The sequence below is a fragment of the Orbicella faveolata genome, unplaced genomic scaffold, assembly GCF_042242905.1.
Source record: "Orbicella faveolata isolate gen_17 unplaced genomic scaffold, um_ofav_v1 contig_3, whole genome shotgun sequence".
In the NCBI taxonomy this organism is placed as follows: domain Eukaryota; kingdom Metazoa; phylum Cnidaria; class Anthozoa; order Scleractinia; family Merulinidae; genus Orbicella; species Orbicella faveolata.
The window spans coordinates 15,998,181-16,021,146 of NW_028301558.1; the positions used below are offsets into that span (position 1 = coordinate 15,998,181).

Sequence of the window (22,966 nt, forward strand, 5' to 3'; positions counted from 1 at the left end):
ACCTATGGTAACAGAGTTACTCTCTTAATTTTCAAGGTATTGGGCTTGGCGTGTGGACGTACGGACTTGCGGACGTGCGAACGGACGTATGTACGGACAGTCACGTGACAACCAAATTTTTTAAGAGCGTTGGGTTACCAAATTTTCTAAGGTATGGGGCTCAGCTGGCGTACCTTCGGCGCGCAGGGGCTCCGTTATTATGAGTAAAACTAAAAAGCAAGCAAGAAAGATGCAGACAGATTATAAACCACGATTTCGAAAAATATCACTCACGTGTAATATTTCAAAATGTGTCGTGCATTAACGTAGTCCCCTTTCCAGTCCGAGCGCTCGTGAACGACTAAACTCAGTAGTGAATGTTTACAACAGATCTCATAGAATTGCTCGGGATTGAGGAACCTTCTAAAGGTGAAATGGCAGCTTGACTATGAACTGTGCGTAATTTTTCACATAATTTTGCTAAATAGGCATCACTAAAACCGTATTTGCAAACCTACAAGACGAGGTAATAAAGCCGATATAGATCTCGCTTGAAATTAAACAAAATATATTGCCATACTTCAAGAATGTAAGTGCTGTGCCGCCCTGATGTCAATATCTGGGGCCACATAATTATTTGCAATTATACCGATCTTGCCGTTTCACTTACTTGTCGCTCTATCACCATCATTTCAAAAGCAAAACAAAGGCCAATGGTCAAAGAGACTCTAAGAATTTCTCTTGAGTCAGTTTCAGTTTCTCTTAAGTAAATTCTTGACAGCTCGGCGTATTTCTCCTATTCGCATGCAATATACAAGGGGATTTAAGAAGGAGTTAATAAAAACAGCAGTTGCTGCGTAGTCATAAGCCACATTAACTCTTAACGTGTATCCAGTTAATGTTTCTACGACCATTGTAGCACACAACGGTAGATAGAATATGACGAACAAACCATAAACGTAAAGAACAGTCACAGCTGATTTTCTACATTTGAGCACATCTACAGTGTTACTTTGAACATTCTGATGCTGCTGAGATATCTGGCGCTGATGTCTGCGAACGATTTGAAAGATTTTTAAGGTGCTCATGAGTGTGACAAGAAAACTTGTAGCGACGATCGCCACCGGAAAAATAAGCCACTGGCGAATCTAAAATCTTAGCATGACGACTGTCACACATAACATCCATACAACAAAAACAGTTTGCAATATTCTTTTAACGGTTACAATGGTGTTGTATCGCAAATGAAGGGTTAAAACGAGAAGTCGATCAATAGAGACTGCACTTAAAATTGAAAAAGATGAGCCAGTTGTTGTCCAGCCAGATATGCTCTGAATCACTCTTAAGATACAATAGGCGCCAAAGTTTTCTGTAAGTTCAGTTATCTTATGAGCCACGTAAAATGGCTGACAGACTAGTCCAACGAGGAGATCCGAGGCTGCAAGGCAAAATAAAAGGGTGAAAGATGGCGTATGAAGTTCTTGTTTTCTCCAGACAACTTGCAATATAACTAAATTTCCAATAGCCGTTATCAAAGAAAACACAGCATTAAGAATACATGTTACAACAGTTGCGATAAAGGTATCGTTGGTTTGTTCCAAGCGTAGGTCCAGATAGAAGCAGTTGGGAAGACTTAAGTTGGTTCTGTTAATTTCTAACATGGTCATAACCGACCGGTTACAGACTGTAGTTGTACTTTAAACCTGTGTGTTGCGCGCGTAATGCAGTTGATACAAGTATAGTCAGTAATTTACATCTTTGCGCTATTGAGCTTTTCTTATCACCTTAACTTTTTTGTTGATTGGTTTCTCGGCTCACAACACACGAGGTGCCTTTGTTTTTTAAGTATTATTTCAAAGTCGTTTACATGTAGCAAAATTAAACTCGAGAGTTTTCAAGCAAGTCAGTTGGGCATACAATATTATGAATAGCACCTGTCGTCAAGGGTGATTGACCAATAAAATCACAGATATCTCCATGTTTCAAATCTTGGATCAATTATAACTGAAGTTGTTTTGGTTGCAAGCAAATTAAATTAAATGGTACCAAGAACAAACGCTTTCAATCTGTAGTTCATTTTTGCTTTCATACAATTATGAAATTCGCAAAAAATAATAATGATATGTTGAAAACATCAAAAGCTTGACAGCGAGTGCGTAAATAAAGTTTGCTTTTTCGAATATCTCTTCGGAGAAGCGGGCAGTAATAATAATTTACATGATTGCGTTGCACGATCTTGATCGTGTTTGCGCATAAAATCCTATTAAATGTTTTTAAATAAATACCGCGAAAACGTTTCAAATGCCCACTCGCGCTAACAAAGAGTCTCAGAACTGGAGCTGTATAGTTTAATTTTACCTAACTGAAAATTATATTGGACAGAACCATAACAAAAGAAATTAAAACATGTTAAAAGAACAACTCTATGCTTTCTCTATAAAGCTGCACATCGTGTGTTTTCTCTATTGTATGATTTGGGGGAGCAGAGCCTAAACACGGAAGCTTAAATGGGAGACCTAAAGGCAAATGACTAATGATGGTGTAAAGAAGACAATAGAAAAAATAAAAAATTTTTATTGAAAACAGGCAAAAACAGCTTGCAGCTGCGTGTAGGGTAACTTAGCTTTTGAGTCCCACGCGCGAGGGGTTAAGAGCGAGTCCGGGAGCGTAGCGATAAGGCTGGGGGAGTCTTAATTTTCTCAGTCCTTATTTTTTTTTTTCGTGAAACTCATGATCAAGTAACAATAAGTTATATCCATAACTTATATCCATAGAAATAAGATATTAATCCTTGTCCGACTACGCTCTTCCTGCAACAAAATTTATGAAAGGCATCAAAACAATTTGTTAAGGTCAAAAGCGATTACAAACACTATTTTGTTTTGTTTAAAGATGTTCAATGGAGACAGAGAGTGATTAAAAAACCCTGGGGCAGCCCTAGAAGATATTGAAACATAAGATATATAAGTTATTTGCCGGCTTACGGTCGGTCCGTATGGTGAAAAACTGTGACCGAAGTCTTGAAAATGCTGCCCGTAAATTGGTTTTACAGATTACAAATGGGTTTGTCTACGCAACTCTTGTCATTGAATCGGCTTCCGCGCCGTCTACTAACGATTTGCAAAAAATCTCGGCAACGAGCGAGTAACTCAGATAGTAGACAAAGAAAGATGTATTAAAAAACAGATTTTTGTCCGAATTACTTTGTGTTAGTTGCATTTATTTCACCAGTTAAGTTCTCCAAAATTGTTTTTGCGGTGTGAAATTTCATGCGAAGTTGAAGTTTTACTACAAAAACAATTTCTGTCAGTCGTTGCTTTTAAAATCACTTCGTCACTTTTCTGCAGTAAATTGAATAGCAGAAAGCGAGGAAATTCGTCAAGTGTATTCCATAGAGATTCTTCTAAATACAGCAACGATCAGAGAGGTAAACTCGATTGAAATTGACTCAAATTTTACGGTGAGAGAAACACAGGATTACGCGCCATTACAGCGCCAAGCTACAAACAATTAAGCAAACTCTCACAACTTCAAAACATTCAATTGAATTTACTTACAATGACTTTCCTTGCCATTTTAAAGTGAACAGAGATAAACTTGCGTTGACTAATCGTCGATGGATGTGTAAAAAAGGCAAAAGATTGACGATTACCGCTAACTTTTAGGAGCGAAATTTAGGCAGCGGGAAAAAAAATCCGGCCCATGGGCCGTATCGTAAAAAGCTGGACCGGTCATGTGCGTATGATTAGCCAATCAAATTCGAGGATTTAGGATTCCGGCCCGCTCAGATGCTTGAGAAAAAAATAAAAATGTATCTGTATCTCAATATGATTGTCTTATTGTTTTAAAATAAGTAGTCGAATGCACGTAAGTGTAATTGATTTTTACACTTCGAATGATATTTGACATGTCTCCAATTTCGGGCAAAATTGCACTACCCTTAAGCTATAGGTAAGTGCAATTTGAATTTTTTTCAAATATAACGAGTACAGTGTAAATCCTTAATTGCTCTAGCGTTCATGCGATTATTTATTTACCATATGATTAACAAGATTACAAACACGCCCATATTAAACCGCACCCGGCCAAAGGGCAAATAAAAAACCAACGATAACTTCGCCTGCTCTTAGCTCATTTTAAATAAATTTATGTAGCTAATGTGAGTATTTACAGCTTTTATATCTGGTTACGTTTCCAAAACCATTTGTATTCTGTTTTTTATATCCATCGAAAGCATTTATGCGATATCGATGGCACACAGTATGTGGTCATGTTAAACCTGCATGAAAATGTACTGTTGATCGATGCTGAGAGTTTGTTCTGCCATGTTTTAAAGGTGAGCAGCGCAATCAAATTGAAAAACTTGCATGACTACGCGAAATTAAATCGAAGCTCTTCACCGAAATCGCTCAGTCAGTGCAATGTAACGAAATCACAAACCTTGTGCTGAAAACAAAACATGATTTTGACAGGCACGATGTTCCTTGTTTTTGAGTCAAGCCAGTTTAAATCTATACAAACCTGGAAGAGGAGAAAGGCATATTTTCCACAATTGAAGCCTAAACATAGGAAGACTACTTTTTCAATACTAAAAAAGTGTACCAAACGTAATTTGAAATTTGTTTGAACAATTCATATGACGTAGTTAGTAGCTTCCGAAAAGCGATGCTTCCTAGGTAAGCATACATTTTACAGGCATGCTTAATTTGAATTTTCTATTTCCTTTTTTTAACTATGGTTTGGACCTTTGCTTCTGACATGTTCATCTTTGGTTCGCTTTAACTTTTCTGAAATCATGGGAAAAATGCAAGGTATCCTGAAAGCGGCGGATCCCAACGCCGTTTTGCCTCGCGTTTCTGCGCATTTCGATATAAAAACACCCAGCAATAAAAAATAGTTCCTGTTACTGGTTTAAACTAAGGTTTGGAATCGGCATCAGTTTGAATGAAAATTTCCAGGAACTAAGCAATCTCCCAGAAAGTAAATTTCCCCCTTCTCTTCCCCTTCCCCCCCTTGTAGTGGAATCATGGGACACAAACAAGGTCACGTGACTGAGCACATGGAACTAAGTTGTGATCGAGCGAGAGAACGGAGATCTTCTTCATGCGTTTCGCGAGTATCGAGTATTGTCAGAACTTCCTATTTATCGTTCAGAATATAAGTTGCTTTTCTACATTTTGTCTACATGTCAGCTAATTCCCCCAATAACGTCTACAAGTGGTGGAGAATCCAAATCTCGTAGAATTCATGCCGACAATCGAAGAACTTCAAGGAGTCGTGGCTGGACTCATCAGCGTTGTGAAAGACCTAACTGCAAATGTTTCTCAAGTCACTCAAACAGTCGGCAACATGGCCGGAGCGGCTCCTGCAGCGCCTCATCACGACCATAATCAAGGCCTTGGCATGCCTTCCATGCAACTTCCATCGTTTCGTCGAGATTCTGTGGTTCAAGACGACATATCCGAATTCCTGGAGCGATTCACCCAGCAAACATGGCATCTTCTTGCCGAAACACGCTTGTCACTTCTGGAACAACAATGTGTTGGCGACTGGCCAAGGTCGGTGTTGTCAATTGCCAAAACTACAGAAGGCTACGCAGAAAAAGTGGCAGAGGAAAAACTTAACACTTGTGTCGAAAGGTTACGTGCGGAATTCGGTGAATCCAAAGAAGACAAGTGCCACCGATTAGCAGCCGAGTTGAGCGCTATCCAGCAAGAGCGTGGCGAATCAGTAGAGCAATTCGCGTTCAAATACAAGAAATTGTTGCATCAACTGGAGAAACTTGGCGAAAAGATTGCGAAAGATTGCCCCACCTTTGTGATTTCTCAGTTTATTTCTAAAGTGAATTCCCGTATTGCTCAGCAGCTCGTTGTGAAAGCGGCAGAATTTGAAACTCTCGACAAGACTGTCGAAGCGGCTTGTCGTGTTTAGTTGTCATTTCAAACTCCGCCCACCGCCTCGAATGCAAATCAGTCGCTAGATGAATGGAAAGTTACATCACTGAATGCCTTTGTTTCTTCGACCGCCGTGAAATCTCAAGATCAGCACTTCCAACGACAGCAGAGGGCTTGTTACACTTGTGGAGAAACAAATCATCTGTCAAGATACTGTCCCAAAAATCGCAAAGAAGCTTCGAAATAACCCGAGGTCTGCAAGAATTTCAATCGATTCCCGAAGTCTAATTGTGAGGAAGATGGCAACAAATGCTCATATGGCCGACAACACAAATGCCAACGCTGTAATAAATGGGGTTGTAAGGCTATCAGACATTCTGAAAATCGCCCATCAAGCACATCTCGCAGCACTGTTCCATCCGATGAGGTAAATTCTCTCAGGCAGTAACTCGTAGTCTTGTCTACTCGCCTAGAAAAATTCGAAGCTCAATCTCTGGAGAATTCTTCATCTTCTGTTCCAGCGGGATCTGAAAACCAAACCGCAACCTCAGCTTGAAGACCACCTCCCCCAGTTAGTTCTGGTCAGCCATCAACATCTACTCCTTTATTTGGATTGCCTGCTGTTACCATCCCTGCACCTTCAGCAAAGCCAGAAGCTCAGTTACATCAGCGTAACATTCTGTGGACCTCCATTACATCTGCAGGTCAACAATTGCCCTTACCATTGGATAGCTGCTGTTCTGTATCTCTTGTGAGCAAAGTACATGCTGATTTTGTAGCCTCCAAACGGTCTGATCTCAAGTATTGTGCCCTAGAGGAACCCATTTCTGTTACAGCTGCGGATCCAAAATCTAATCTTAAAGCAGTTGCCACCATGGAAATCCCAATTACATGGGAAACAAAACCGGAAACTATCTTCACCATGCTCGTAGTTCCAGGCCTTGTCTGGCCAATGCTCTTTGGGGAGAACCACCTTCATGCAACTCAAGCATTGGTTGATCATTATGTTCCGTCCGTCACCTTTCGGCATCCAAGTATGCAGTTTCGTGTCCAGTGCTCTCTCAACAATCCACTTGAAGGCTTCGTAAGTGTCTCAGCATCCAGTGGGTCATCACATGAAAGTGAGGCATCAGTGCCAAAGCCACACGCCAGTGTTACATGCCTTCTAACCGGAGCACCACCACCAGGCGTTCACAAGCGTTCACAATCCCTTCACCGTGTTCTTAACTTTGTTAAAGTATGCGTCACCCTTTCTGCAGCTTTCATGGGATATCAAGAAGTGCGTCAACCGCTGTGGATTGAGGGCAAAGACATTCAACCAGGTGTCAAGGTTCTCAGTGGCCCCTTTGATCTGAGCCAAATTTTAAGTCACGTGCTACCAGACACCACACGCCCTAAGAGTGAGCCATACTACAATGGACACCTCGTAGATCTTCCTGAGACACCAGATTCAGTTCTCACCAAAGAAGTTCCTGACATGCGCATCACATATTGTACAACCTTGGCAGTGGAATCTAAGTTAAGGAAGACAAGTATCCCCGAAAATGTCATTCTTGGTGATATTAGAGACATGTCAAAGGATGACGATGATATTCTTGAAGAAGCAGCAGACACTACTGCCAAGCAACTTGCAGATGGATGGCTTACATGGGCAAATACACAGCAGCCAACCTCTTCATCACAACCTCCAAGGAACACTAAGCAGAAGCATTGTGACTTTGACTCTTGTGCTCCAAAGCAATGGCAACTTTCAGTTCAAACAAAAGAAATGGAAGATTCTGGTCTCAACTCGTCCATATTGTCTCCCTTTTGTGATGCAGTGCCGGAATTTGACTGTCAAGGTCCAGAGTTTCCTCCAGCAGAAGAACTGACCTGTGACCCGTACTCAACTGCCTACACTGACGCTATATTTCATGCCTTGGATCTGAATAGCTTGGAGTATTCCACTGTTGATGTAGATATTATGAAGAAATTCAAGCAACTTATCTCTCAATATCCTATTGCATTTCTCCTCCCTGGGAGTCCACTTGGAGCTGTTAAGGGGTTTGAGCACAGAATTGACACAGCGGATGCCCTCCCATCTATAGTCACCCATACAAGAATAGTCCAGCAGAACTTAGAGTAATCAAAGCAGAAATCGAGCGGATGCTGAAGTTCAAGATAATTCAACAAAGTCACTCAGAATGGGATTCCCCATGCATCCTGGTCTGCAAACCTCCAGAAAAGGGTCAACTGCAACCTCCAAGATTTGTGGTGGACTATCGTCGCCTCAATAGTGTGACGCGAGGAGATGGTTACCCTATCCCGTCCATCTCAAACGTTCTGGATATCGTCAGCTAAGGAAAAGTATTTGCGAAATGTGACTTGGTCAGTGGTTACTGGCAAATTCCCATCCGCCAGTCGGATCAACATAAAACTGCATTTTTTACACACCTGGGACTCTATGAGTTTCTCAGGCTTCCCTTTGGATTGAAAACAGCACCAAACACCTTTCAGCAGATTTTGCACACTGTCTTTGCAGATTATTTGCACAAGTGGCTTGTTGTTTACGTGGATGACATAATTCAGTGGGCAATGACAGACGAGGAAGCCCTTGCACAGTATTCACTGTTGTTTCAGAGACTGGTTAAAGTTGGCGTGCAGCTGAAACCTTCCAAGTGTACTTTCCTCGCAAAGGAAATCGAAATACTGGGACATCGTATCACTCAAGAAGGTCGAACACCAATAAGCAAAGGAGTAGAAGCAATCTTATCTATGCCCACACCAACGAACACTTCTGCAGTCAAGCGTTTTCTGGGACTCTGCGGATATTTTAGAGACTTTATTCCATGCATGTCTACCCGAACACAAGCCTTGCGTTCCCTCCTCAAAAAGGGTGTATCATTTCATTGGACAGGAGAAACTGCAAGAGAGTTTCAAGACTTGAAGCAAGCAATCACTGGCCCAGATGTTATGTTGTTCCATCCTGATTGGCATGCTCAGTTTGAATTACACGTGGATGCTAGCAAGCTTGGATGCGGAGCAATGTTGGCTCAAGAGAAGGATGTGTGCTTCGCCCTGTGAGATTTGCATCCCGAGCATTCACACCAGCTGAATCACGTTGGACAACTATGCACCAGGAACTCTTTGCTGTGAAATGGGGACTTGAACATGTTCAAGTCCCCATTTCACAGCAAAGAGTTCCTGGTTTCGTTCTTACATACTAGGCCGAAGAGTTAAAGTTGTAACTGATCATGCAAATCTGAAATGGTTGACTACTATGGCACCACAACAGGCAAAAGTTGCAAGATGGTGCATGAGCATGGCTGAGTTTGACTTTTTCATCGAACACAGAAAAGGGGAAAGAAATGTTGTTCCTGATGTCCTTAGCCGTCACCCCGTCGAAGAAAACATTCCTGAAGACAATGTTGTTATACCGCCAGAGAACAGTGTTATCATGTTTCTGTTCATCGCAACCTCAGTTGACATTCCACACCATACCCCTGAACTTGTTCATGGAACATTTAACAATACTATGGCTTGTTTACACAATGCATGCCTTATACCTCAAGCTGATTGCCTCGACCCAGTTTGTCTCACTACAGCTCCAAAAAGAACCAAATGTGCAAAGGAGCCTCAACCCAAAAGTAAAGTCACAAGCCAGTCCAAGACTCCACAAGTTGCTAAATCTCAAGAAAGTCTGTCCTCAGAGTGCAACTTTCAAGACTTCAAAAATTTAGAGTCTCTAAACCGCAATCGATCAAGTTTTTCAAAGAGACAGCTACAGGATTACTGGTGCAATCTGTTAATCAAGTTTCATAGCTCAAATCAAGATATTTCTTCAATCAAGAACATTCCAAATGAACACTTACAATGGGTCAAGCAAATGGCAAAGCGCTCAGCTGTTATTGACCATTTGCTAATGTATCGAGATGAATTTACGGAGGACCCAGATCACTACCGTATTATGGTTCCCAATGATATTCAACTTCAGCGTCACCTGTTGCGAGTGTATCATGATTCACCTTTGGGAATGCATCGAGGACACAAAGCTACTTATGGATCCCTTTCACATGACTTTTATTGGCGAAACATGGCTAAGCATGTGCGGAACTGGATTAGGCGATGCCCTGCTTGATTCAAATTTAAGTCTACTGATCCCAAACATGGGCCGATGCAGATTCGCATATATGACCGTCCCTTCAGCACCATTGGTATAGACTATGTTGGACAATTGCCTACTACCCCAGCTGGTAATAAATGGATTTTGACAGCTGTTTATCCTTACTCTAATTTCTTGCGTGCAATTCCAGTACCAGATAAACAAGCAACTACTGCAGCACGAGCTCTGTTTAATGATGTTTTCCTGCAATATGGATTTCCAGCAGTCTTGCAAAGTGATCAATGAGGAGAATGGCTTAATGCGGTATTACACCAGCTAACAAAACTTCTCTCAATTGAACACATTGTTACAACCAGTTACCGTCCACGCCTAAATGGAAGTATAGAACGTGTTCACAGATGGTTGAATGCAGCAATAGGAATTTATTGTGAGAAATATCAGGAAGGTTGGGAAGAATTCCTGCAGCCAGCTGTGTATGCTCACAATGTATCTCCAATTCCTGGTACAGGTCAAATTAGTCCATTCTTCTTGGTATTTGGACGCAACGCACCATCACTTGAAGTCATTACTCTTGACTTAACAGTAGAAAGCCTCTCAAGAAGCACCTATGCAGAGCAGCTTGTGTTTCGTATGCGTGAAGCACAAAAACAGTTCAAAAGCATCAAAGCAGATATGAGGAGAACTCAGAGAGAATATTATGACAAATCATCCAGGGAACTTAACATAGCTGAAGGAAAGCAAGTTTATGTTAGAAGACCACCTCCAAGTTCACAACCAAAAGGATCGGCAACCCGGTTCATCCGCCGATTTGATGGTCCTTACACTGTTATAGGACATGTCCATGGTCGCCAGGATCTTTTACGACTTCGACATAAATTCACTCAGGATGAACTTAAAACAGTAAACATTGAGAAGATCATTGTCGTTCCAGATGATCTCTCAGAAGCAGCAGCTTATGATCTCAGAAATTATGAAGACCAAACATCACAGAGACTGTTACTACTTCTGAATTGCTCACCCAAAAGAGTACAGTGATTGATCCTGACTTAGCAAAACTAGCATTTGCGTTTGGAGAATATCTAAACACTCTACCAGGTGCAAAGACATATGCATCAGAGGCCTGCAAAGTAGTGTACCAGCAGATTCCAGATGCCCAGGAAATTTTGAAACGTTGCGGAAAACTGAAAGGACTGATATCAAAGTGCCCGTATCTATCCATGTCTGGAGGCTCACATGGAGGGACTTATCTGTTAAAACTTGACAAAGACATGTTTGCAACTTTAGTTTCGGAAAATTAAAGTCCCTTTAAGAAGAGGTGGACTGTAGTGGACTCATGAGGATTTTAGAATGTTAAGATTTTCTTGTTAGCTTTGTTTCAATTTTTCATCATGTAAGCTTTTGTCGTAAGTTTACTCCCTTTAAGAAGGAGTGGACTCTAGTGGAATCATGGGACACAAACAAGGTCACGTGACTGAGCACATGGAACTAAGTCGTGATCGAGCGAGAAAACCGAGATCTTCTTCATGCGTTTCACGAGTATCGAGTATTGTCAGAACTTCCTGTTTATCGTTCAGAATATAAGTTGCGCTTCAACATTTTGTCTACATGTCAGCTAATTCCCCCCAACAACGTCTACACCCTCGTACTCACCTATCACAAAACAACTTTCCCTCAAAAATTGCTAAACCCGCATCACATTAATTGAAATGTCACTTGTACATTGCAAAACGACAAATAGAGCTTGTAAAGTTTACATACATTTTCAAACTCTTGACATCTGCCATCACATGCGTGCCTCGCTAAGTTAGCGTGCATATATCTGCACTTATACTGTTTAAACAGCGTTGACTATACTTCACGCTTCTTCGATCTTTTCTTTACGCGTCTTGTTGAAGTCTCAATTTCAACATCAAGGCGCTAATTGAAGTATTACTTAATGTATATCCATGCATGTATATCCAATGTCTTGAGGGTTTTTTTTTTTTTTTTCAGTTTTTCCTCAGCAAATTCCTAACAGCTCGTCGTATCTCGCCGATTCTCCAGCAGTACACAACTGGATTCAAGAACGAATTAATGAAAACGACAGTTGTCACGTAGTCATAGGCAACTTTCACTGTTAATGTATATCCAGTTACTGTCTCCACAAACATCGTCGCACAAAACGGAAGATATAATATCACGAACAAACCGTAAACATATAGTACAGTCACGGCTGATTTTCTACATTTTTAGAACGTTTATCGTGTTGCTTTGAACACTCTGCTGTTGCTGGCGTATCTGACGCTGATGTTTACGGACAGTCTGAAATATTTTAAGGTACTTATGGTTGTAACAACAAAACTTGAAACTACAACAACAACAGGAAAAATAATCCACGGGTGTATCCAAATTCTTAACATGACAACTGTCACAGACACGATACAGAACATAAAAACAGCTTGCAACATTCTTTGAACAGTGACAATGGTGTTGTATCGTAGATGTAGGGTTAAAGCGAGAAGTCGATCAATTGAGACTCCGCTTAATGTTGCGAACGAAACACCAGTGGTTATCCAACCAGATATGTTTTGAATCATTCTCAAAACGCAGTAGGTACTAAAGTTATCTGTAAGTTCGCAATCTGATACGCCACGAAAAATAGCTGACAAATTAATCCAACGAGAAGGTCCGCGGCTGCGAGGCAAAATAAAAGGATAAAAGATGGCGAGTGAAGCTCTTGCGTTTTCCAGATGACACGTAAAATGATAAAATTTCCAGAAACTGTTATCAAAGAAAACAATGCATTGACAATACATGTTAAAATACTTGCGATAAAACTATTTTTCGTTTGCTCCAGGTTTATATCCAAAAAAGCGCGTGTTACATTACTGGGATGGGTTTTGTCCATGTTGAAGATAACTTATCTGTAGATAACACCCCGTCTGTCTATGAAGAGTTTCACGCAGATTACATTAGTTATACGAAATACGTCATGCTAGCAATAATTATACACAATGACATAGCTGCTGTAGTATTCTGCGAAAAGTTTGCAATTAACGGAGGTTTGTTTCGTGAATGTCAAAATTGACCTGATCGACTTTATAGGTAACTCAAGAATATGTTTCCACATATATTCAGACAAATGTAAACAACACTGAAGATTATCTTCGCTAATCCGGCACAGTGTTTACGCTGGAGTGGGCAACTGTCTTAGCTGGCGCAGTTCGATATACTGGTTAAAGGTGACATCTATCTTATCCTATCGGTTAACGAAGAATTTTGCAGGTGGCTTGCCGCATAATGTATAATTGGATACTTGCGGTATTTGCACAATATGACAGCTCACTTTCGGTAATTTATCAATGGCTTAAAGGTTTGATTTAATTTTATCAATGATAAGACAAATGCTAGAACTAAATCGACCTCATCAATACAATAATTTGTTACTTTGGTGCATAAACATGAAAATAACACAGCTGGAGTTTTAGAGTGATCACGAGCATCAAAAGCTAAAGTGGTTCATCTCCTAAGCTTTCACAGTCGTGTTTAAAACAATTACTCATTGGACAAACTCTTTCTTATTTTCATAATTACTTATGACAACTTTTGACTTGTTTCTTACCCCAAAACCCATCTCCAGGATCTTTGAAATCGTTTTGAATTCTATCTAGTGTTCCGCCATTTTGACGTGAAATATTCCTTGATCGCGTAAAAATCGTCATCTGTAGTCCATATTGAATTGTCTTAGGTCAAAGTCGCTCAGTGATTGGTTAATTCTATCAGCCTGCTGTAATTCAAATATGGTATAAATCGGAATAAATCTAATTTGATGCAATTTTTTTTTAATTCTTGCGGTCTATATCGACCCCGCGCCGGCCACGCAACTTATCAGAAATGAGTTTTGACTAAATTTTAAAACTTTAGTTACCTGTCCTTTAGTTACCTGTCCATAAGGTGGCTCAAAACAGTTTCCAGCACTTAGATTTTGATGGGTCGTTATAACTACCCTTTATCACTTAATGCTACAATCATGATATCAGAAAACTGCCAAATCATTGGTGAACATGTTGTTATCATTTTCGTGACATAATAGGTTACCATAGCAATAGCATGACCTAAAAACACCCTTTATTCTAGCTTTAAGGGCTTATAATTCAACAACGGCACGGTGAAATTTTTTATATTATCAAATTTTGACAAGCCTGATAAGACGCAACTTTTGGCAAAGTTTAAACAAATTCTGTACATAAAGTATAGAGCCACCTTAAATTTTTAAAACTTAATAATTATAACAATGCGTTCAATGATTGGGCATTTTTTTTTGTAATACCATGATTGTAGCATCAAGTGATAAAGAATGGTTATATATAATGACCCATCAGAATCTAACTACTGGAAACTGTTTTGAGCCACTTTATCCCCCTTGATTTTTTAAGTGTATTACATAGAATTCCATGAAAGAATAAAAACGCATTTAGTTCCGGAGATATTTAAGTTTGAAAAATGTGTAAAATATGCAAATGAAATGACTGATGACGTCATGCACTTAACCCAAATTTTATATCAAGTATATAAATGGAGCTATCTTGGTCAATTTGCAGCACCGACCATTGAAACTTGGTAGGCTAATAGCTCTACAGGATACACAGCTACGGCTATAAAAAATTCCGTTCCCATGGCAACTCACTCTTTTCCAGTGCCCACCCACTTGATTTCAATATGTAAGTGATTTTCAGCTTGCAAAACATTAAACGAGGCCACAAACTTGAGCTAACATATTTATATGCTTGCTGGATCAAGCATAGAGGTATAATTTGCAAATATTAAAATGAAACACCAAAGGTAGCCAGAAAGGCCTTTAATATTAGGGAAGTCTGGAATCCAGAATGCCATGGTAACCAAACTGTTAAGCTCATATTGTGGAGCACATTTAGTAGAATCTTAGTGCAGATAATCAAACTTTTGTGATACAAATTGGCTGAGATTTCGTTTTTCATCATATTTGATCAAAATTTGGTTGAGTGTATGACGTTATCACTGGGCTGATTTGCATATTTTAAAAACTTGAATATTTCTGGACTGAAAAGAGATATTTGAGTGTAGTAAATAGCATTTTTCTTCTCACAAAGGCTACTTGTTCATGTTTTAAAATGGCTGCGATAGGAAAGATGCGACTTTCGTCACAGTACCACTTTAAACGTTCTCTATTGTTTAAATCTGGAGGGGGAAATGCATCTATCCTATTTACGTATCGTTCTTTCCCATTTACCTTATCAATCTTAAAAGTAGTTGTGGTACGAAAACGGAAAGTGACCAGAAATGTAAAGATCGGCATGAAATTAATAAGGAGATCATCATTGATGTCTAAATGCAATTTTGCACGGTGGAAGGTTTTTAGAATTTAGAATATTTTTATAGAAAATGTTGTTGAAACGAAGGCTGCAAATTTAACAAACTATCAATAGTGAAAGAAAATGTATGTTAAGCTATGAATGCCACGGAAGTAAAGTTCTCTTAATAAGACTTCTCATATGCTTAATCATTTTCTAAATTATTATTCATTAATTAGCTTAGTGATGATCAGGTAGAGTAATCAGATCTGGTGGAGTACAGTGAAAACCCTCGTACAAGAACCCAGTGGTTTAAGAACCTGCAGGCAGAAATTTGCCATTTTCAAATCCAAAAATATAAGAACCCGTTTTGCCAAGCAACTTCAAGCTGGTTCTTCTTAAAGTTAAATCATGAACTCTTGTTATAGAGGCAACACTAAATATACATTCTGTAATTAGTTGTGCTAGGCTTATCATAATAGAGTTGTGAATACTGTATATTTAAGGGCCAAACCCAAGTTGACCTATTTTTTCTGGTAATCAACAAATATCTCCTTCATAGAAATTAAAGACCTAATTAAGAACCTACTGAACCTAAATTGCCAATAACTCACATTCTTACATGCGGGTTTTTTACTGCATTCGTGTTCGGTTACCGGGGCGCTGACTTGGCCTTCTGAATAGTCGAACTTCATCGAAATAGTTAATATGTTAACGTTATTAGAAATGTTTTAAGGGTAAATAACTTTAAATTGGAGGAATCATGGAATCCTTTCCTCTGCGCGTCTAAGTTTGCAAGCGTCTAACATAGTTACGCCCATTAATTTTTATATCTCTCTAGAGCTGACAAAATTGGTAAATGTTGATTGATTTAGCGAAAGGCACGATTTCGTGCTCCACCCCAGGATGATTAATCGCTCTTTTGTCATTTGTTGCGACAATTTTTTGAGACTGACAAATTCGAACATTTTCGTCCAGCTATGAATGAAAATTGGATTTTTGTGTTTTTCCTCCGCCGGATTTCACCACCACCCCTGATCCCACCCCTGATCCCACCCCTGCTCCATTACTCCAAGAACATTTTTAAAAGAATAACAATGAACCTTAGAAGGTAAACAGCACGTCCAAGATCCGTCCAAGCGAGTTAACCAGGAACGGTCAATTCGAAATTTCCTTGTCGAGGAAGTGCGAGTTCCCCCAGATTCACACACTTGGCTGAGTCCTACAAAGCGATAACCTGAGGTATTTTTTCTCGGGTGGACAACGTCGTTTAAGCTACTTGTACAACAAGAGACCGTAAAAATAACTTGAGACCAATGGCTGCATTAACGAGATGGTAGTGCGGCAGGCTTGTACTGTTATTACACACATACATCATTGTCTTCGTTGACATGTGGTCTTGACAGTTTTTTCACCTGATATAGCGTGAACATGCAAACAGCAAACTTAGTTTTTGTTGCATGGTTAGTTTGACAAGTTATACACATTTTCTCGTGAAATCATTATTAAATTTTAAAACATTTCCTCGCAGCTCTTTTTCCGTGAGGGCGGAATAGTCATTTTCCGTCCGGGTATTCCCAAAACCAGGTTTTTAGTAAAAACTCACGTAGGGGCCAAACCACCCCCCTAATGTTTCATGAAGGCTATATTTGCTTGGTTTATATATTTCTGAACGAAGTTTGGCAGATGAGCTTTCTTTGTTCTCCAGTTTATTTTAATTTGGAAGTTGTGACAAAATGTCAGATTATGACGTCATAATTGATGACGTCACCAAAATGTGCTATAATTTTTTGTAAACTCTGATAAAAAAGATTATGTCATTGGAGAGGCCTTGACTTGAGGAGTAAAATGCCGGAAACCGTTTTTTGCTATGATGATTGTTTTTTGAGATATGGTAAATTAAATATTTTTTGTTGTCCCCACCCGCCGGAATTTGCTTAACCATACTGTCCTTCTTAAGTCAGTCTAGAAAAATAGAAAGCTTGATGTCAAAAATCGTATGGTTTTAGAAATTTGATTTTCGGCTTTGTTAGGACGGTATTAACAGTAAAAAAAAACGGGTGACGTCACAGGTTATGACATAACAAAACTAACTTTAACGCAATAACACTAGAGGGATGATTTTTTTCGGATTTTCTTCTTTATTTTTGTTTTAGTCATCTGGCACATCACACGTGCAACATAGCTGCATTTGCTGGAAAAAAATTACGGCTCCAATTTGGGGATTTTTCTCAAGGGAGGGACCCACGTAAATATAATTGGCAATAGGTCTCCTGCTCATCTGCCAAGTTTGGTGTAGAAAGAGTCAATACTTTTTAAGTAATGCGAAATAATGTGAAATACCCAAGAACTGACGAAACATTTGGGGGTGGTTTGGCCCCAACGTGACTAGATTTAATTAAAAGTTCTTCACAGCGGATTTTCCTTATCAAGTCACTCACCTTAATTGGGCACCGAGCCCTGTCAATTAACAACCTGCTGTGTAGTATTGCATGAAACTTTTCACGAAAATCCTCTTTAAGAATAGTGTATTACCTCAAGATCACAGTTAAGAATATTCTCTAGGCAGACACTTGAAAAATAAACTTTTAATTTTCACCAAGAAAATGGCCACTCCAGAGGTTTTACGCATTGTACGTGATAAGTCGTCTATTAAAGGACGACAGATGACAAACTGGAAAGCAATAAAAGCGTGATAAAAAAAGATAACCTCCAACTTATTTTCCATACTTTCTGTTTTATCTTCAACTAATTTTTTTCAATCTATCTAACTATGCAACTGATTTTATCAGTTTGCTTCATTTCGTCTTGTACGTGTACGTGAATATTTTAATTATGTATGGAGATTTTGTGTTAGAATTTTAATTTTACTCTTTCCGTCTGTCTTCAGTAATTTTAGATGCTTAAAAACACCTGTGGTTTGGACTGGAACTCAATGTCTTGCTGTAACAAACTATTGTAATTATTATAATTCATGCAGGACATCAGGACGACTGCCGAAGCAATGAAAGGACATTGTGAATTGTTTTATTCATTGCGGGCTGATTAATCTTTTGGGGAAGCTCGTGCCAGTGACTTAAAAGAACGTTGAACGCTCCAAAAAATCAAGTTCTGTATTTCTTCAAGGTTGGTTTTTCTTTAAAGCGCGTGTAGTGGTGACATGTGTTTACAAATAACGTGTACAATTTGCAGTGAAAATTTGAAACAAGAGTCAAACGAATTGTCGGCAAAAATCATGTATGTGTGTCAAATTTCGACACCCACAAAAGAAAATGAAAAGATCTGTTGCCTGCCAAAAGCAAATGTAGCATTTATTTAACTGAAGTCTTTTGTCCCATTTATTCTGTTTATTTAAAGTTTTCGCTGAGTAAAACGACCTGACCAAACCTGACAAATTTGCATACGCATCGAAAATCCTAGAGGCCATTTCCAGTTGTTAAAACATAGCTCCAGACAAACTTGGGTATTTCTTTAATTATTATTTTTAGGTTTGTTGTTTGAGTTAGTCCTGATATATCAGCTCATATTTTTTTCGTTTATTTAACCAGGCTAGCTTGGAGCCCACTTTGTGTAATTGTCTACGTGCGCATGCCTCCTACCAATTTCTACATAAACCAAACAACCGGCATTGTCAGTTATTTCATCGGCAATTTAATTTCCTTTTATAGCAAAAACGAGGGAGAGTGTTAAATAAAATTTATTAGTTGTTTCTTCGAGTTCTGGCCAAAACCTGGCTAGGTTGAGACAAGGTCATAATAAGGTAAACACAAATAAACACAAAAACTATTTTCGTCCGTGGATCAAGAGTCCTCAGTGTGAAGATAACAGATGACAGTTTGAGTTGCACAGTAATTTCTTCCTACGAAGTTAAGCAAACAACTAAGACAACTGCGTCTCGGTTACCAATCACGAGCCAAAGATTATGGCAGGTATAAATTATATATGACTAGTAAGCTTCAGCTGCAGGGTCCAAACAGAACAGATACGTATACGTTTGAGAGCTATAGCATTTCAACGAGGCTCATCTACAACATGAACAGAAGCAGCGACATTCAACCCAACTGCTTCTTTCTAAGCGTTAATTTGGAACGAACACACAATACCGTAGTGGCAAGTATCCTGACATCTATTCTAAATGTACTGTTTTCTCTGTTAACATCTACCGGTAATGTGATCATCCTCCGTGTCATCTGGAAAAAACAAGAACTTCATTCGCCATCCTTCGTTCTTTTGTCCGGCCTCGCAGCTTCTGATCTCATTGTTGGGCTGGTTTGTCAGCCATCTTTCGTGGCCTATCACATCGCGGAACTCACGGATGATTTTGACGCTTACTGTGCCTTGAGAATTATTCAGAGCATATCTAGCTATACAACAATTGGCGTGTCCTTGGCGACCTTAAGCGGAATCTCCATTGATCGACTTCTCGCTTTAACCCTCCATTTACGATACAACGGGCTTGTCACTATTCGCAAAATAATGCTAACTGCTGTAGTCGTCTGGGTAGTATCAACCTCTGTCGTCCTATTGAGGTTTTGGATAAGCAATTGGTTTTTTGTCCCTGTAGCCGTTCTACTGATAACATTTCTCATTACAGCCCTCAGCACCTGGAAAATATTCCAGATCGTTCGGAGACATCAGCGCCAGATATCTCAGCAACAGCGGATTGCCCAAAGACGTGATGTGAACGTCCTGAAGTCCAGGAAATCGACCATAACTGTACTTTATGTTTATGGTTTGCTTTTACTTTTCTTTTTTCCACTTTTTGTGACGATCTTCGTGGAGTCGTTTACTGGATACACAACTAGAATGAAAATCGTTTATGACTACGTTACTACTGCTGTTTTCATCAATTCCTTCTTGAATCCACTTGTATATTGCTGGAGAATTGGAGAGATACGAAGAGCTGTTAGAAATGCACTGAGGAAAAACAATAACGAAGTCACCATTTTGGAAAGCACATTTCGATCAGTTTCAAAGATATAATTTTGTGCATGAATTGCAAATTTTATGAGTTCTGTGTGGTAAGAAGTATGAAGCAAACTACACTACCATTAATAATTATTCTTAGTCCATTGTGCGTACACACGCACACTACTTAAATATTAATTTGTTTTTTGGCCATAAAATTTTTATTTCTTGTCACCATTATTCATCGCCATTGCCGACCATTTTGCCAATGATTGTCGTTCTGTGATTTCAGTTGAGCTTAAAATTTCGTCAAACACACTGATGACGTACCTCTTTACTGAAATTGTCTTTAAAATGTTAAATACGCCTAAATAATCTTGGTCATCCTGAGCTTTCTTCTTCCTTGAATTTTATAGTTTTCACTTTAGTAACTGGTCTCGCATAGTTTATGTTTCCAGTATACGCAGGTAGTTTTTATTTTCAGTTCTATTATTATTATTATTATTACGATTATCATTATACAATTTTACTATGCTGCGTCTAGCTAAAAGAATTAAGTTTCGTGAAAAAAATTAACGTTATTCTTTAATTTTTCTTTTCTTTTCATCTTGGTCATTAGGCGCAGCGTTATTTGGACATTATTTCCTCTGCTACTTTGCTCACGATAACTGATTCTACTTTCAATTTAAACGTCAACTTGTTTTCTCTTTATTCCTCTTGTTAAGGTAACCGTATACTTTTAGAGATGTCTGAAGTCCAAGTGATGTAGCTCGTCCGGTTTAAACTGTAGATACCTGAACCCCTATAACAAATTAAAGCTAATCATAGAGCTGGCTATCAAACTACACCGATAAATGCGCCACAAGTCAAAGGAAAATTGTTCGTTTGCTCTCAATATTGGGCAGTAGTTACTGTTTAACATGCAAACAACACAGACTTATTTTTTTTATTTTGGAATATTTATTATTTTCTCCTGGTGCGATTTTTGTACGTCTTCTGCATTTTTTACTCCTGTGTCAAAAATGTTATGTAACTTTTCATTGCATTTGAATATGTCAAAAGGCAGACACTATTTTTTGCGCTTTGGATCTGGAAACTGAAAATAATAAAATAACCGCTTTGACTTGTAGCTTTCAAAAGGTGATTTGAAAGCTCCCATTTAGAGGTCGTAAAAACTTCGAAATAGTGTTCTCTTTAATTCAAAGAAGATCAGCTCGCAATTTTTCAGGCTGACCAGTTTCAGCCTATCTAATTTCTTTGTATTTTCTTATATCGACGTGTTAAGAGGTTTTTAATTAAATATGAAACGCTCTTTGTCTCCCTTGAAACACAATATTTGCAAAATGTGTTGGATCAGCTGCCTTGTTTTAATTCAGAATGCACTATTGGCATATTAGTTACATAATTTCCGTGAAAAATTGCATGAGTTACGCGCAGATTGTTGTACTCTTTCTCCAGAGGCTGAAACTCTTCGAAATTGACTTCAAGATGCTCTCTTGTTCTTCAGGTTTCGCAAGGGGCATCATGGAATACATCACCTCGAATGTTTTTTCAGAGTTTATATATAATAAAGCTCCCATTCTTTTTTGTGACATGGCCGGAAAACGAATATGAAAACAAGCTCTTAGTTTCCACTGACACAGAACATCCTGTTCAAAACAGCTTAAATTACACGATGATAGAAGGAGAATTTTCGGAATAAGTCCAAATAATTAAGTTAAGAATGAAAATATCGACTCAGCAAGTAGCGACAACAAATAAGACCCCTAAGGTTTGTAAACATATTCAGCGCCGAAATTAACGAATTTATAACGAGAACAGAGACATATTTTAACCTTCTCAAGTTTTCGATTTTTTTAAAGGTAACTTTCAGGCTTTTAAAATGTCATAAGCTTAAGTGCGCCTGCGCAGTCTTCCACCATGGACTCCCTATGTATTTTTCTGATGAGGTTGAATATTAAGGATTACTTCCTCCTCTGTCCTACAGGTGACGCTTATTGTCAGGACTGTTTCATTTATAGACAATATATATAAGACGATAGACGAATTGATTTCAAAACACCTGACCTGAGTGATCTGGAATTCTGGAATAGCAGATTTGCACGTTGGCGTCATTTGGCTACAACTACCAGAGTTCTTTTCGTTTTTTCTTTATTATTTAAATTTTGAGTTCCCAGTGGGGTTTAAATAACAATTGCCCTAATTAGCATAACAAACAGAAAAAGTGAAGGATTCTGGTAGTTGTAATCAAATGACGCCACCATGCAAATCGCCTATTATAATCCCCTTTCGTAAATATTTAATGCATTCTCCAATGAGGAAAGTTGCCCGACTTCAATGCCTTTCCCCATTGAACATACATTTCAGCACAGTACAGTTTTTCTCACCTGCTGAATCATGCTTGGTCAGTTCAAATTAAGGCGAACCAGCCGTATGCAAGAAATACACTGCATTTCACCCCCTACGTACCCCTTTTTTTCTTCCTAGCCTGTTCCATGTTTACCACCAGATGGGGAGCAGCACAAAAACAGCGAGAGATTGAAAGGTGGTAATGACTCACTTATTTTTTCTCTCTCCGTTAGAGGACACAGAAAAGGGAAGAGCATATATTACCCCACATCACTAGTTGTTGTCTACCTTGATTTCCTGGGTTAAAAGCATAAATGTTTTCTTCATAGGGCTATGCAGGCTATACTTGGTATCGTTTTCCTGAAAGCTACTCATAAATCGAGAAACTTTAAGCTTATTAGATTCACAGTTGTAGCATGTGAAAG

The 22,966-nt window shown here is 39.0% G+C and overlaps 1 protein-coding gene and 2 pseudogenes across 1 annotated transcript; 1 reads left to right on the forward strand and 2 right to left on the reverse strand.

Annotated features, from left to right (window-relative positions):
• Nucleotides 1–731: 731 nt before the first annotated feature.
• On the reverse strand, nucleotides 732–1,646 carry LOC149106648 (melanocyte-stimulating hormone receptor-like; annotated as a pseudogene).
• A 10,120-nt stretch (nucleotides 1,647–11,766) lies between these two features.
• LOC110040907 (melanocyte-stimulating hormone receptor-like) lies at nucleotides 11,767–12,896 on the reverse strand (annotated as a pseudogene).
• A 6,159-nt stretch (nucleotides 12,897–19,055) lies between these two features.
• LOC149106649 (melanocyte-stimulating hormone receptor-like) lies at nucleotides 19,056–22,251 on the forward strand. The gene has a single exon (XM_089298523.1). The coding sequence runs from the start codon at nucleotides 19,227–19,229 to the stop codon at nucleotides 20,265–20,267; it is 1,041 nt and encodes a 346-aa protein (XP_089154649.1). The 5' UTR covers nucleotides 19,056–19,226; the 3' UTR covers nucleotides 20,268–22,251.
• Nucleotides 22,252–22,966: the final 715 nt, after the last annotated feature.

What these genes read in the sequence shown, in the direction of transcription:
- LOC149106649 (XM_089298523.1), top strand. Translation starts at nt 19,227, where the DNA reads ATGACTAGTAAGCTTCAGCTGCAGGGTCCAAACAGAACAGATACGTAT.